The sequence below is a fragment of the Dendrobates tinctorius genome, unplaced genomic scaffold (genome assembly GCF_039654945.1).
Source record: "Dendrobates tinctorius isolate UK_male_01 unplaced genomic scaffold, ASM3965494v1 ptg000232l, whole genome shotgun sequence".
Taxonomy (NCBI): Eukaryota; Metazoa; Chordata; class Amphibia; order Anura; family Dendrobatidae; genus Dendrobates; species Dendrobates tinctorius.
In genome coordinates, this window is record NW_027361899.1 from 18,902,244 (window position 1) to 18,918,559 (window position 16,316).

The following is a 16,316-nucleotide window of genomic DNA, read 5'->3' on the forward strand; positions in this document are numbered from 1 at the left end:
AGACATTTGTTGGGAATCTCTCTCAGGCAAAACTAACAGGTCAAGGAAATTCTTATCCTCTCTTGCTGACAACTTTATCTTCCAAAAGGTAGGGGAGAAAACAAGGGGAACTGCTACCTTGGATCTAATCCTTATAAACAGGGAGGAAATGGTTGAGGAGGTAAAAGTGGCTGGGACCCTAGGAGGTAGTGACCATGCTATTTTAGAATTTTGGATAACTAGAGGCGGAAGACCTGTGAAGACTCAGACGTCAAGGTTAGATTTCAGAAAGGCAGATTTTAAGGGATTCAGAAAGAGAATTGGAGGGATCCAATGGCTGGATATCCTAAAAGACAAAAATGTCCAGGAGGGATGGGAAATCTTGAAAAATGAAATTCTCAAAGCACAGTTGTTAACAATTCCGAAAAGAGGGAAGAATAGGAAGCATTTAAGGAAACCAGGATGGATGAACACAGAACTTAAGCACATGCTAAAAAGGAAGAAAAAAATGTTTATAAAATGGAAAGAGGGAGGCATATCTAAAGAAGAATATAATGCTGTCTGCAGAACCTGCAGGGCACAAATCAGATTAGCTAAAGCTGAAAATGAATTGAGGCTTGCAAGAGATGTCAAAAACAATAATAAAGGATTTTGGGGATATGTCAAAAGTAAAAGAAAAGTCAAAGATGCTATAGGATTTTTACAGGATGAAAATGATGAAATGGTAAGACAGGATGTTGAGAAGGCTGAACTTTTAAATTCCTATTTTGCATCTGTTTTCTCTCAGAAAGGAAATGTAACATCAACTGTTATTCACTGTCCTATTAAGGGAATAGAAGAATCCAGGATATCTATAAACAGAAAGATAGTGAGGAAACACTTAGCTAACCTAAATGAATTCAAGTCTCCAGGCCCAGATGAATTACACCCCAGAGTACTGAAGGAGATAGCAGAAGAAATTTTTGAACCCCTCTCCATAATCTTTGAAAATTCTTGGAGAACAGGAGAAGTGCCAGAAGACTGGAGAAGAGCAAATGTTGTTCCTATCTTCAAAAAGGGGAAGAAGGTGGACCCAGGGAACTATAGGCTGGTGAGTCTGACTTCTATACCAGGAAAGATCTTTGAACAAATTATTAAACAACATGTATGTCAATACCTGGATAAGAATGAAGTGATTAAACAGAGTCAGCATGGGTTTGTAACTAATAAGTCATGTCAGACTAACTTAATTTCCTTCTATGACGGTATCACTGATTGGGTGGATCAAGGAAATGCTGTAGATATAGTATATCTTGACTTCAGCAAAGCATTTGACAAAGTCTCTCATACAATCCTTATTGAAAAAATGACTAAGTATGGAATGGACAAGGCAACTGTTAGGTGGATTCATAACTGGCTTAGTGATCGGACCCAAAGAGTGGTCGTAAATGGCTGCACATCCAGTTGGAAGAATGTCTCAAGTGGGGTACCACAGGGCTCTGTCCTGGGCCCTGTATTGTTCAACATCTTTATCAACGATTTAGATGAAGGAATTGAGGGTAAACTGATTAAATTTGCTGATGACACAAAGCTAGGAGGGATAGCTAATACTAGAGAAGAGAGTGAGAGGATTCAAAAAGATTTAAATAAACTGGAGAAGTGGGCAGCAACTAACAGAATGGTTTTTAACAGGGAGAAATGCAAAGTACTACATCTGGGCAATAAAAATGAAAAAAGCATATATAGAATGGGAGGAATAGGGCTAAGTGACAGCACATGTGAAAAAGACTTGGGTATACTAATAGATCACAGACTGAATATGAGTCAACAGTGTGATGCAGCAGCAAAAAAGGCAAATGCAATTCTAGGATGTATTAACAGAAGCATACAGTCTAGATCACGTGAAGTCATTATTTCCCTCTACTCCTCTCTGGTCAGACCTCATCTGGAATATTGTGTCCAGTTTTGGGCACCACATTTTAAAAAAGACATCAACAAACTGGAGCAAGTTCAGAAAAGAGCGACCAGAATGGTGACCGGTCTGCAAACCCTGTCTTATGAGGAAAGGTTGCAGGATTTGGGAATGTTTAGTTTGCAAAAGAGAAGACTGAGAGGAGACTTAATAGCTGTCTACAAATATCTAAAGGGCTGTCACATTGTAGAAGGATCAACTTTATTCTCAATTGCACAAGGAAAGACTAGAAGCAATGGGATGAAACTGAATGGGAGGAGACACAGATTAGATATTAGAAAAAACTTTTTGACAGTTAGAGTGATCAATGAGTGGAACAGGCTGCCACGAGAAGTGGTGAGTTCTCCTTCAATGGAAATCTTCAAACAGAGGCTGGACAGACATCTGACTGGGATGATTTAGCGAATCCTGCTTTGAGCAGGGGGTTGGACCAGATGGCCCAGGAGGTCCCTTCCAACTCTACGATTCTATGATTCTATGATTCTATGATCTATCCATATAGTATTATTATCCTGCCAGAGTACAATAGAACTATCATAAACATACCTGCCCTCTAAGGAAATGACTCTGCTCATTCAGTCCCAGTCTAAAGTGAACTGCCAAAAAAATAGCCAAAATTATCACATTCGCTCACTCTTCAATGACAAAACTTCCATCCTGATTTTGCCTTGGTTTGATGGTTATGCAAGTTATTTTTTTATTAATTAGATTATGAAATATATTCCAGTTTTTAATGTTTCGCTCACAAGTCTAGATAAAGACATGCCATCCCTAATTTGTAAAAAAAAAAAAAAATAAAAAAATTAACTACTTGAATATTTGTTTGTCTAGATACTTGAATCCAGTCCTGGAACAGACACTCCGATCGAAGGAGAAATCCCACGTAAATCTCCTGTGAGTATATGTTTAAAGTTAAAGTGCAGGAACATCAAGAAATAGGGACCGATCCCCGGCCGGCTTCTATCAGCTCCGCTGCCGTTGATTGACAGGTCTCTTCCATAGCGAGAGACCTGTCAATCACCTAAATCAGAGCCAGCGAGGGATGGTGCCGGACCAGTCATGGCTCTGCCTATGGCCGCCAGCCGGATTTTTAAAGTATATCTGTTTTAGTGTTCATACATTATGTAAGGCAGCGGTAGCACCGTACACAGTCAAGAGGCAGTGACCCACAAAAATCAAACACAAAAGTCTCTTTAAAGGGAATCTGTCACCCTTTTTTCGAATATGAGCTGCCGGCACCGCCATCAGGGGCTGTAGATAAGCCCCCGATGTAACCTGAAAGATAAGAAAAAAAAAAGAGAGATTATACTCACCCCGGCGTCCGGTCCAATGGGTGTCGCCGTCCGGTCCGGCGCCTCCCATCTTCATACGATGCCGTCCTCTTCTTTCCTTCCTGTCGTGGCTCCGGCGCAGGCGCACTGCTCTGCCCTGTTGAGGGCAGAGCAGAATACTGCAGTGCGCAGACGCCGGATCCCTCCCGGCGCATGCGTACTACAGGACTCTGCTCTGCCCTCAACAGGCCAGAGCAGTGCGCCTGCACAGGCGCCGCGACAGGCTGCAAACAAGAAGACGTCACCGTTAGAAGATGGGAGGTGCTGGATCGGACCGCGACCGCCCCTGTGTGAGTATAATCTAACTCGTTTTTCTCGTTCGCCTTATTGGGGGACACAGAGACCATGGGTGTATGCTGCTGCCACTAGGAGGCTGACACTGTGCACAAAAAAAGTTAGCTCCTCCTCCGCAGTGTACACCCCACCGACCGGCAGGAAATTCCCCAGTTTAATGTCAGTAGGAGGTGGACACGGGTCTTTCATTAGACCCTTATCTACCTCGATGTGCTTCGTTTTCTTTTCAGGTTTTGCGGAGGGATACAGAGTGAACGGTCACATCTGTAGTCCCACAAGGAGGCTATGAGTACAGCGTGAACTGCCACCCTGTATCCTCATAGGTCTCCCGGAAGGACCAAGAGCCTGAGCACGGACGCGTGTCAGGCGATCCAACTGGTCCCCGTCCCCCGTCTCCCACCCACTCGCCCACCAGAGCCTGTCGGTCCGGAAGAAACGCGGACATCCTTCGGCTGGATGATAGAGGTACCTCTCTCTCCACAGGTACCAGAAGACACTGAACAGCGGCAGGACTAGAGGGTAAGTATAGGACCCCGAGCCCTCAGCAGCCTCTTCCTTTCCCTGAATTCCCCGGCTGCACTTATCTCAGTGCTTTTCAACAGCCGGGCTGCAGTCAGGCCTCCATCATCCTCCCCAGCTGCACTTACTTCAGCGATGGTTAGCAGCCGGGCTAGTCATGGCTCCATTGAGGAGCGATCGCAGTGGCAGTGCGGCGCTGTCTCCGCGCCGCCCCGCGCTTCACGGCGGCCGCCGCATCTACTACAGGCCCCGGCTTCAGTTTGGGGCTACTTCGGCGTCGCGGCCACGCCCCCCCGCCTTCTTCCTCAGACGGGCTTCTCTCCGCCCGTTCTAAGCCCACCCACCGCTCTCTTCCTCGGGCTCTGCGCTCCAGGGGAGGTGTTCAGCCCCCTAGACTGCCTATAGGCAGCGGGCGGCGCCATCTTCCTCCTCCTTTCTGCGGTCAGCCCGCCCCTTCCTCCCTGTCTGATCAAGGAAGCGCGCTCTTTTCTACCCGGCTTTTCTCAGGCGGCCGCCATTTTTTCTGCCTGTCAGCCGGACTCCGTCTTCTTCCCCATCGAGGGCTCCGCAGATCCAAACGAGTGGTGCAGCATTGGGGGACTCAGCAAGCTTTTGCTGGAAGCATCTACAGGACACTGGACCGTGAGTAGGCTCTGCTCTGCAGACTGACACCCTCCTCTGCCTCCTGTCCCCCAACTTTCCGGTACTACCTCAGGTTTCACTATGTCTAACTCCAAATCTGACCGTAGCCGCCCTGCGGCTCCCTCCTGCACTCTAGTCAAATTCTTTGCATGCTCTTCTTGCAATCGCAAACTTCCCTCAGGTCAGTCCACTTCCCAATGCCTGGACTGTAGCAATCCAATTCAACCTGACGCCGCCCAGGAGCCATCTAGGGCCCCAGGTGAGAGTGAACCCCCCATGCCCGGCTGGGCTTCGTCTCTATCACAGTCAGTGGCAGATCTCACCAAGGTGTCTCAGTCCCTAGTAGCCGTTCTGGATAAGTTGCCCCTGGACACCTCTACAGGGTCCAGCAGGCCTCAAGAGGTTCCATCTGAGTCGGCCAGCGTTAGTCGCACAAGACCCAGGCAGGATCTCCAGCCGGAATCCTCTCCTCGCCCCATGTCACCACATAGTCCTTCTCGTCAACCTCCCTCCCGGCCCTCCTCTCCCGAGTCAGGTGAGGCGCTCTCGGACAGGTCATCTGAGGGGATCTTAGAGCTGGATTCGGACCAGGATGCGAACATGAGGGTTACTGTACAGAACCTCATTGCAGCGATCCATCATACCTTCGACATTGCGGACTCCCCTGCGAAATCCTCAGATCAGGAGGTTTCGTTCAGACGGGAGGAAACACCCTCCAGGGTATTCCCTCTGCATTCCGAGTTTGGAAAGATTTTTACCAGGGAAAGAGAAGATCCGACCAGACGCTTTCAAAGAGGAAAGCGTCTCGGCGTTCTGTACCCGTTTGCTAAAGAGCTTACGGACAACTGGTCTGCCTCTCCCTCGGTCGATCCACCCGTGTCCAGGCTTTCTAATAACACGGTTCTCCCGCTTTCAGGCATGGCGTCTCTAAAGGATTCTAATGATAGGATTATAGAATCCCTAGCGAAGTCTGCCTTCGAAGCGGTTTCAACGGCGGTATGCCCAATCTTTGCTTCATCCTGGGCAGCAAAGGCCATAGCTACCTGGGCAGAGGATCTTCGTCAGAGCATCCTAGAGAAAGCACAACCAGATCGATTGGCCGATCTCGCCAATCAGATTTCCCATGCGGGGGATTATCTGCTTTCTGCTTCTTTGGATGCGGCATCCTGCGCAGTTCAGGCATCAAGCAACGTAGTGGCTATCCGACGGACAATTTGGCTCAAGGCCTGGCAGGCGGATTTGTCTTCTAAAAAGTCTCTTACTAATCTGCCTTTTCAGGGAGTGCGCCTTTTTGGTTCCCAATTGGACCAGATTATTAAGGACGCCACCGGAGGCACGAGTTCTCTCCTTCCTCAGTCCAAGCCTCGCAGACCTCCACTAAGGCGTCAGTTTCGACCCTTTCGGGCTCACCGCCGTTTCAATTCGGCGGAGACCTCCTCCAACCAACAAAGACCGCAGGCACGCCAAGATAGGAAGAAAGTTTCCTTCAGACCCACTCCCTCCTGGCGCTCTCACTCTTCGCAGAGCAGACCATCCAGACCCAGATCTGGACGGTCCACATCAGCATCACTATCCTCGGACTCCCGAGGGTCCCTTCCAATTGGGAGGTCGACTCCTGTTCTTCAAGGATGTCTGGCTGGCCTCAGTGGAGGACGCTTGGGTCAGGGAGGTTGTATCGTCAGGATACAAGATAGAGTTTGTCTCTCTTCCACGGGATCGTTTCTTCGAATCCCGTCCTCCAAAAGATCCAGCTTTGATCCCGGGGTTCTTTACGGCCATCGACTCTCTCCTCAGTGCCGGGGTGATTGTGCCCGTTCCCGAAGTGGAGCGGTTTACAGGGTTTTATTCAAACCTATTTGTCGTGCCGAAAAAAGACGGGGCGGTCCGACCCATCTTGGATCTCAAGCTGCTCAACAAGAGAGTCCGTCTTCGCCACTTCCGGATGGAGTCGGTTCGTTCGGTAATCGCTTCCATGGAGGAGCAGGAATTCATGTGTTCAATAGACATCCAAGATGCCTATCTACATGTTCCCATATTCTCCGGACATCAGAAGTTCCTGCGTTTTGCGGTTCGCCAGGAACATTACCAGTTCGTCGCGCTGCCCTTCGGTCTCTCCACCGCTCCCAGAGTCTTCACGAAGATCGTGGCTGCGTTGATGGCCTTGTTGAGGATCAGAGGTCTCGTTCTTTTTCCGTACCTCGACGATATTCTGATCAAAGCTCCCTCTTTCCAACAGGCACGCCTTAGTTTGACGATCGTCCTAGACACTCTTTCCAATTTCGGGTGGATCGTCAACAGGAAAAAGTCCTGTCTGGTTCCTACTCAACGTCTTGTGTTTCTGGGCCTCCTGTTCGACACTCGTCGGTCAAGGGTCTTTCTCCCTCAAGAGAAGATTCTCTCCCTGCGGCAGGATGTACGATCACTGCAGACCACACGATTTCCGTCCCTCCGAACAACCATGAGGGTCCTGGGAAAGATGGTGGCGGCGATAGAGGCAGTTCCCTTTGCCCAATTTCACACCAGACCTCTCCAACACGCCATTCTGTCGAGGTGGAACAGGTCGGCTCTGTCCCTGGATCGCCCTGTTCGTCTTTCAGGCCGGATCAAGCGGTCGCTCAACTGGTGGTTGACGTCACCTCTCATCCTCTTGGGGCGGTCTTTTCTTCCCAATCACTGGCAGATTGTAACAACGGATGCCAGCCTCCTCGGCTGGGGTGCAGTATTCCGCAATCACACTGTTCAGGGTCGTTGGTCGACTCAGGAATCTGCTCTGTCGATCAACGTCCTAGAGATACGAGCGATCCATCTGGCTTTCGTCCACTGGGAGAGGCTCCTCAGGGGCCTGCCTGTCCGGATTCAGACAGACAATGCCACAGCGGTGGCATATGTCAACCGCCAAGGAGGGACACTGAGTGTCTCAGCCCTGGCAAAAGTGTCCAAGATCCTTCGGTGGGCAGAGATTTTAGTACCGACAATCTCCGCAGTACACATTCCCGGCGTAGACAACTGGGCCGCCGAATTTCTCAGCTGCGAGGGTCTCGCGGCAGGAGAGTGGTCCCTACATCCGGAGGTATTTCTTCAGCTCTGCCGTCGTTGGGGAACCCTGGACGTAGATCTGCTAGCTTCTCGCCTCTACAGGAAAGTCCCACAGTTTGTATCCAGGGCTCGAGATCCTCTCGCAGTGGGCGCCGACGCTCTGGCCATTCCTTGGTCGCAGTTCGAGCTCCCCTACCTGTTTCCTCCCCTGCCTCTTCTTCCCAAGCTGTTGAAGAAGATCAAAGCAGAAGGAATTCCAGTCATTCTCATCGCCCCGAATTGGCCCAGAAGGTCTTGGTTCGCGGACATTGTCAACCTTCTCGCGGACGCCCCCTGGAAGCTTCCAGACAGGGCAGATTTGCTGTCTCAAGGCCCGATTTGCCACCCCAATTCTCGGCCGCTCAATTTAACGGCGTGGCTGTTGAGATCGAGGTTTTGAAACGAGCAGGATTCTCCGGTCGAGTAATTCATACCATGATCCGAGCCAGGAAGCCATCATCTTCCAAAATTTACTACCGTACTTGGAAGGTCTATTTCCCTTGGTGTGAAGCCAATAACATCGCGCCCATGTGCTTTTCGCTCCCTTCCGTTCTGGCGTTTCTTCAGGCAGGGCTGGATGCGGGGCATGCTCTCAGTTCCTTGAAGGGTCAAGTTTCGGCGCTGTCCATTTTATTTCAGAAGACGTTGGCCTCCCGCCCTCAGGTCAAAACCTTTCTTCAGGGCGTGGCTCACACGGCTCCTCCGTATCGAGCGCCCGTGGATCCATGGGATCTTAATCTGGTTCTTGAGGTTCTGCAAGGTTCTCCTTTTGAACCTCTCAGGGATGTTTCCCTTTCTCTCCTTTCTTGGAAGGTAGCTTTTCTGGTGGCCATCACTTCCATCCGGCGCGTGTCGGAATTGGCGGCTCTTTCTTGCCGCTCTCCTTTCTTACTTCACCAGGACAAGGTAGTTCTGCGGCCTCCGCCCTCTTTTCTTCCGAAGGTGGTGTCCTCCTTTCACCTCAATGAGGATATTGTTCTGCCGTCCTTCTGTCCGAGTCCAACTCGCCCTTGGGAGCGGTCCCTGAACAAACTGGATCTGGTCAGGGCGATGAGAGTATCTGTCTAGGACGACTTCCTTGCGAAAGACAGACTCTCTTTTCGTCATTCCAGATGGGGCGCGGAAAGGTCACCCGGCCTCCAAGGCTACTATTGCTCGCTGGATCAGATCGGCAATTTTGGAGGCATACCGGGTTAAGCATCGAGTGGCTCCTCCGGGGATCAGAGCGCACTCTACCCGGGCAGTGGGTGCTTCCTGGGCGGTATGCCACAGAGCTTCCGCGCTGCAGTTTTGCAAAGCTGCAACCTGGTCATCTGTTCACACGTTTGTGAAATTCTATAAAGTCCACACCTACGCTTCGGCGGACACCAGCCTAGGTAGAAGGATTTTGCAGGCTGCGGTGGTGAGTCCGCTGGCCTGATGGAAGTTTGTTTCCCACCCCAGGGACTGCTTTGGGACGTCCCATGGTCTCTGTGTCCCCAATAAGGCGAACGAGAAAACATTTTTGGGTTGCTTACCGTAAAATCTGTTTCTCGGAGCCTTCATTGGGGGACACAGCACCCTCCCATGTTCTTTAACTCCTGTTCTTCCTTTGGTTGATTGGTTACAGTTGAGTTGTTCTGTTTTCAATCTATTCTGTTGCTTCTCCTACTGCTTTCTCACTAACTGAGGAATTTCCTGCCGGTCGGTGGGGTGTACACTGCGGAGGAGGAGCTAACCTTTTTTTGTGCATAGTGTCAGCCTCCTAGTGGCAGCAGCATACACCCATGGTCTCTGTGTCCCCCAATGAAGGCTCCGAGAAACAGATTTTACGGTAAGCAACCCAAAAATCCTGTTTTCTTCTCTTTCAGGTTACATCGGGGGCTTTTCTACAGCATTACAGAATGCTGTATAAAAGCCCCTGATGGTGGTGCCGGCAGCTCATAGTGGAAAAATGGGTGACCGATTCTCTTTAAAAAAAAAAAAAAAAAAATATTCAGGATTGAGAGTCCTCAGTAGTTGATGCCTTTTAATGGCTAACTGAAAAGATGGTAACACATTGCAAGCTTTCAAGACTACTCGGGTCTCTTCATCAGGCTTGACTAATACAAAATCTGAAGAATCACATATTTATGCACAATACAGCACAGAAAAAATGCAATAGATAAGACTAGTGACGTGAAGCAGAACTATCAATATGGGAGAGGGAGAAACATAAATATAAACATTGGACCAGTTCATAGATAAGGAGTTCGGATGTTTTATGGTCCTCTGATTGGGGTCTAGTTCTGTGTTGTGATGCCCCCACAAGGTTTTAAAAGGAAATTCCTTAATTGATGTAAAAAGACATAAATCCATGCGACACATTCATTCCAGCACTGAGAGTGTCAAAGGTCGTCATAAATTTGTACTCCCAAACTCGTCTCTCTCTCTCTGAGAATTGAAGTTACCTTTCAATACCAGTAATTTCACAATACCAGTTATCTTCACACATAAAAGTCCAATCCACACAAGTGCATATAACTTCAGTGCATATAATCAGTATACATTTCACCATTTGCAGAATATATATTATACTGCATCCTTCATTTTACAGACACTAAACACGCTAGTCCTCCTCTGACTAGTTCCCGTGGGTGTCTTGCACCGCTGCATCACAGTCTCTTTACTCACACAGCCGTACACAGTCCAGGATATCCTCCGGATCGCTGCCGGGCACCATGTCCACCTGTTTTGCAATCGATACACACGCCAGTCTTCTTTCAGGCACAGGACATCCACCTCCGATTCACCTCCGGGCACAGGACTGTCCACATCCGAGACCAGTCACCGTGGACGACTTGCATCTCTGTGTACACTGCGGGTTGCCAGGCCTCATTTTGGCCCTGAGATTCACTAAGCACTCACTCAGACCTCCTCAGATCTCACTAACCCTTTCCTGAAGGGCTTTTATCACAGAAACCTGTGGCTTTCAGCCACATGGAAAACCTGGGTCCGGAATGGAACAGATTTCAACATTATCATACTGCAATCTGTTTCATGCACACATCCAGAGCAGGTTTTTCTCTACCTCTGTCTTGGACACGAACATGTCCAAGACTAACACTTATTTTTATTATCAGTCTGCATAGCAGTCACAGCTATGCCCGTGATTGTCATGCTCACCTATGGCCTTCATACAACTTTGTGCATATCCTGGGGCGACTACACAGCGACCCCTACCTGTGACATCGGTAACCGCTTCACCATTGCAATCCCAGCTACGCCTGTGGCCGCAATGCATTCCCATAGCCTCAATACGCCTCCGTGCGTATCCTTGGGAGAACACACAGCGCCCCCTAGCTGTAACAGGGGTCACTGCCTCACAATTGGTATCTGTCACCCATTGTTCCCCATACTAAGCAATGTACATGCTAGATGTACATCACAAACTTGGTTGATATAGGCCTATATTTTTTTTAACTGATATTTATGTTTTTTAAATAACATTTTATCTTTTATCTATGGGTTAACATTTTAGCAATTTTTTTTTAAATGCTATGTTAATTTTGCATAGCAAAAGCATTTTTTTTAATATAGAAACGTTTTTGCAAATCACGAATTCTTAGAACAATTACTTATTTTTTACAAATGGAACTGGACACTCTCATAGCTTGTGCAGATCTTGGTCTGTCGTGAACGGACAGCTCTAGAGGTGTTACATTAATTAAAGGGTTATTCCCTAGATAGTAAATCATTTATTTTTTTATCTTTAGGATATGGAATAGCTTACTAATCACTGGGGATCCAGCAAATGAGATCCCAAGAGTAGGACTCTGGAAACTGGGCTCTGCACTGCCCCATCATGAATGGAGTGGAGGTGCACACACTCAACCTCCGCTCAGTCCATTGTCAATGGGACTGCTGAAAATAACTGAGCCGAGTAATTTCCAGTCGTTCCATAAACAATGAAAGGAATGGAGGTTGAGGATGTGTGCACCCCCACTCCATTCATGACGGGGCTGTGCAGAGCCTGGTTCCTGAATGGCAACACCAAGGTCTCTGTTCTCAGGATCTCTGGGGTTCCCAGCAGTCCTCCAGTTACTAGTAAGTTGGAAAGGGGCTAACTTACTTTCTTGGAATTTAACTTTTTAAGGCTAGTTTCACACTAGCGTTTATTCGACGCAGCGCATGGCACCGCTAAGCCCCGCCCCCTGCCGGCTCCCTGCTCGCCCCATCCGGTCATCGCCGCCTACTATCGCACATGGACGCTTGCGATCTGCGCACCCTATCTTTAGCATAGGGTGCGCAGATCGTGCGCTAGTAGGATTTTGGCTTGCGCTGCGCACTTTTGAAGGTGCGCCGTGAGCGCCGAAATGCAACATGTGTTCGGGGTGCACCTTCAAAAGTGCGCAGCGCACACCAAAATCCTACTAGCGCACGATCTGCGCACCCTATGCTAAAGATAGGGTGCGCAGATCGCAAGCGCCCATGTGCGATAGTAGGCGGCGATGGCCGGCAGGGGGCGGGACTTAGCGGCGCCGTGCGCTGCGTCGAATAAACGCTAGTGTGAAACTAGCCTAAGAGGTGTGCGCTCATTTAATAAATTTTGAGCATATTACTGCAGTGAGCATTTCCTAAAGGTTTCATTATCATTAAGGGGTATTCCCTTCTCAAAGATCCTATCCCAATATGTAGTAGATGTAATAATAATATTAGCAAATCTTCCCCATGTGCAGGGCATTGCAGGTGCTTGGGTATTAGCTACTGCAATGCCCTACACCTGGGGTAGGCAGCATATCTAATCAGAACTATGTCGCTTACCCCATGTTCAGGGCATTGCAGGAGCTAATACCTAATGCCCTGCACATGGGGTAAGCAACATAGGAAGCCAGAAAAACAATACTACATTTTTAATTAGAGGCATTTGCTAATATTATTATTATTACACCTACGACATATTGGTATAGGATAATGGAGCTGACCATACCGCTTTTAGATTTTCCGCTCTCTAATACAATGTTTGTATTTGCAGAATTATCTCCCCAGCGTATTGATGACCTCACAATCTGAGAGCACTAAACTGGAAACTGATTCCCATTCATCATATGGAGCTTTGGAAGAGACTGAGACAGCGACTAACACAGATGAGGATCATCCCGTATCGTGGAGCGTCCCCGAGTCCTAAAGTACTGCTTGATTTTATGTAAATCAGAGGCCAATCCCAGTGCAAAACCAGTGAACAAACTGACCAGTAGATTATTGCTACCTGCTGTATCATGTTCCTGCAGGGGAGGATGAGCTGCTATGATGGGAGCCTATATGAACAAGAACTACTGCAAACCTAATAGTAGGAATCCTGTGATGTCACATTTCTCCTGTCGTGACCCCCGGTGGTTCCGTCATAGGGTCCTTAGTTGGAGGAGTCATCTACAGAGGGCAGCCCCAATGAAAGCCGACCACGCTGGGTGTTATCCACATGAAGACTGACGGGCACACACTCTTTGCCAACCGCACACAATGCAATATCCACAGCTCCCAGCACTTAGTACGATGTGCACAGAACGTCTTGCTGGTTTCATGACAGAATTCACAGTATGCCGCCACCGCCATTGAAGTTTTCTCCTGTGGTGCTGGAAATCTCCATCTTACATTTGTTATTGTGCCAATTTTTCCCCTATTTTTTCATGACACAATGTGTGACCACAGATAATACAAGGACATGTTATGGCCCATCACAAATGGTGCCAAGTATATTGCTTGCAAAATTTCAGATGCAAATGAATGGCAAAAGCTGAAGGTGTGCGGCCATCCCTCCATTCTTGTCGGCTTGCGACAGAGCCTCATTCCCAAACGACAAGCCGGTCACAACAGTGGAACCCACAAATGTTGGATGTTTATGACCTTGCCTGACATAAAAGTCTCAGATTTCTGGTTTCACAGTAAAATTGCCCATGAAAAAAAATTACACCCTAACGCTCCAGCACTGCTTCTCCCCACCGATCCTTATTGCTGGGTCTGAAGTGGGTACGTCTCATTTACAGCACAGGACCGCTGCTGCCAATCAGTGGACTCGGTGGTCATGCTGAGATAGATAACAGGAAATAAGGAAGCTATTTGGGCGCTGCAGTAAGGAGACCCGCCGACAAGATGGGTCCAGGCTACAATAGACTTTTGATTTGCTACGTATTTCGAGTACAGTGCTTCCTCTTCCATCAGGCTAACAGACCGTCCTTCCTCTTCCATCAGGCTTACAGACAGTCCTTCCACTTCCATCAGGCTTACAGACCGTCCTTCCTCTTCCATCAGGCTTACAGACAGTCCTTCCACTTCCATCAGGCTTACAGACCGTCCTTCCTCTTCCATCAGGCTTACAGACAGTCCTTCCACTTCCATCAGGCTTACGGACAGTCCTTCCTCTTCCATCAGGCTTACAGACCGTCCTTCCTCTTCCATCTGGCTTACGGACAGCCCTTCCTCTTCCATCAGGCTTACAGACCGTCCTTCCTCTTCCATCAGGCTTACAGACAGTCCTTCCTCTTCCATCTGGCTTACGGACAGCCCTTCCTCTTCCATCAGGCTTACAGACCGTCCTTCCTCTTCCATCAGGCTTACGGACAGTCCTTCCTCTTCCATCAGGCTTACGGACAGCCCTTCCTCTTGCATCAGGCTTACAGACCGTCCTTCCTCTTCCATCAGGCTTACGGACAGTCCTTCCTCTTCCATCAGGCTTACGGACAGCCCTTCCTCTTCCATCAGGCTTACGGACCGTCCTTCCTCTTCCATCAGGCTTACAGACCGTCCTTCCTCTTCCATCAGGCTTACAGACAGCCCTTCCTCTTCCATCAGGCTTACGGACAGCCCTTCCTCTTCCATCAGGCTTACGGACAGCCCTTCCTCTTCCTTCAGGCTTACGGACCGTCCTTCCTCTTCCATCAGGCTTACGGACCGTCCTTCCTCTTCCATCAGGCTTACGGACCGTCCTTCCTCTTCTATCAGGCTTACGGACAGCCCTTCCTCTTCCATCAGGCTTATGGACCGTCCTTCCTCTTCCATCAGGCTTATGGACGGACTGTCATTGAAACGCGTAGCAAATCAAGTCTCTTATACCTGGACCCGGCTTGTCTGTGCGTCTCCTTCCTGCAGTGCACGCTCTGGCATTCATGCAATATATCAGCCTGATTGATATACACAATGAGCGCCTTGCATTATTTTTTGTTCCACATGCTGAGATCAGAGAGCACAAGTCTGCTGAGCGGAGTGATTGTCTGCATGCTGTAGGCGTGACATCAGCATGGAGCGTCAGTAGGTATAAAAGGTGTGTTCAAACTGCTTATGTCTATGCAAAGGACTTAATCACATGTTAATGATGGGATAAGCCATAAATGTTCGATAGATGGGAGTCCAACAGTCCCAAAAAATTGCTCTAGAAGTATTGAAGACATGATCTCTGACATGCAGCACTGGAGGAAGCACTATATAGCGGAAGGCTCACAGTGCTCTGCTATATGCACCGAGTCTCAGATACAAATTGTTAAAATATCAATAGTATTACAGCTGTCAGCACAAGGTCAATGTGGAGAGTAAAGCTTTGTGTTTGGGTCTGCAGCGGCGGTTCGTTCATCACTTGTTTCCCATGAGGCGGTAGACGAACATCTGGGTCAGTCTTTCATCTACATTATGTACTGCCAACATGCTGCAGCAGATTTAAGGGATCCTGAGTTCATGGAATTATTGCCAAAAACTTGTACATATAGTTTTGCCTTACTGTAATATACAGATGTATATTATTTTTTAAATATATAAATTAAAAAGAATAAAATCATTTTTGTGTGTAAATTATGTGTCTCTTATTCAGACTCATAAAGGGAATTGATTAAGATTAGAGATGTTCGGGTTCGGCCAAACAGTTACATAAAGTTCAGGTACCCGGATCCCATTCACTTGAATTGGGGGCCCGAACATCCAGTGTTTGCCACACTGTCATGTGCATGACAGCGTGGCAAACACAGCTTCTGATCAGCGGTAAAATCATTACCGCCAGTCAGACAGCCGCGATTCCCACGCAGTCAAAAGACAGCTTGAGCCAACAGGTGTGATCGATGGTATGAAGTTTACCTCCGGCCACAGGTGTCGGCTGATGGGACTACTGCTCCCATCAGCCAACACCTGCTACCGCTAATAACAGTGAGAGCAGGAGCGGCTGATGGGAGTATTCATCAGCCTGCGCTGTAAATAATTTAAAAAAAAAAAAAAAAACAACGGCATGGGTTCCCCTGTATTTTTGATAACCAGCCAGGCAAAACTCATAGCTGGGGGCTGCAACCCTCAGCTGTCAACTTCAGCAAGGCTGGTTATCAAGAATAGAGGGGTCCCCACGCCGAATTTTTAAATTATTTAAATTAAAAAAAAAAACGGCTTGGGGTTCGGGGTTCACCTGTCATTTTTGACAACCAGCCTTACTAAAGCAGACAGCTGGAAGCTGGTATTCTCAGGCTGGTAAGGGGCCGTGAATATTGGTCCTCCATCCTAAAAATAGCAGCCCAGAAAAGGTGCATCTATTAGAT

The 16,316-nt window shown here is 48.3% G+C and overlaps 1 protein-coding gene across 2 annotated transcripts in view; it reads left to right on the forward strand.

Annotated features, from left to right (window-relative positions):
- Nucleotides 1-15,588, forward strand: part of TMEM63A (transmembrane protein 63A) — a 76,088-nt gene extending 60,500 nt beyond the window's left edge. For both annotated transcript variants that reach the window (XM_073556393.1, XM_073556392.1), the window contains exons 22-23: nt 2,762-2,824; nt 12,785-15,588. In XM_073556393.1, coding sequence (XP_073412494.1) covers nt 2,762-2,824; nt 12,785-12,937 — 216 coding nt within the window. In that variant the 3' untranslated portion in view covers nt 12,938-15,588. The remainder of the gene's footprint in view (nt 1-2,761; nt 2,825-12,784) is intronic.
- The last annotated feature ends 728 nt before the right edge of the window (nt 15,589-16,316 follow it).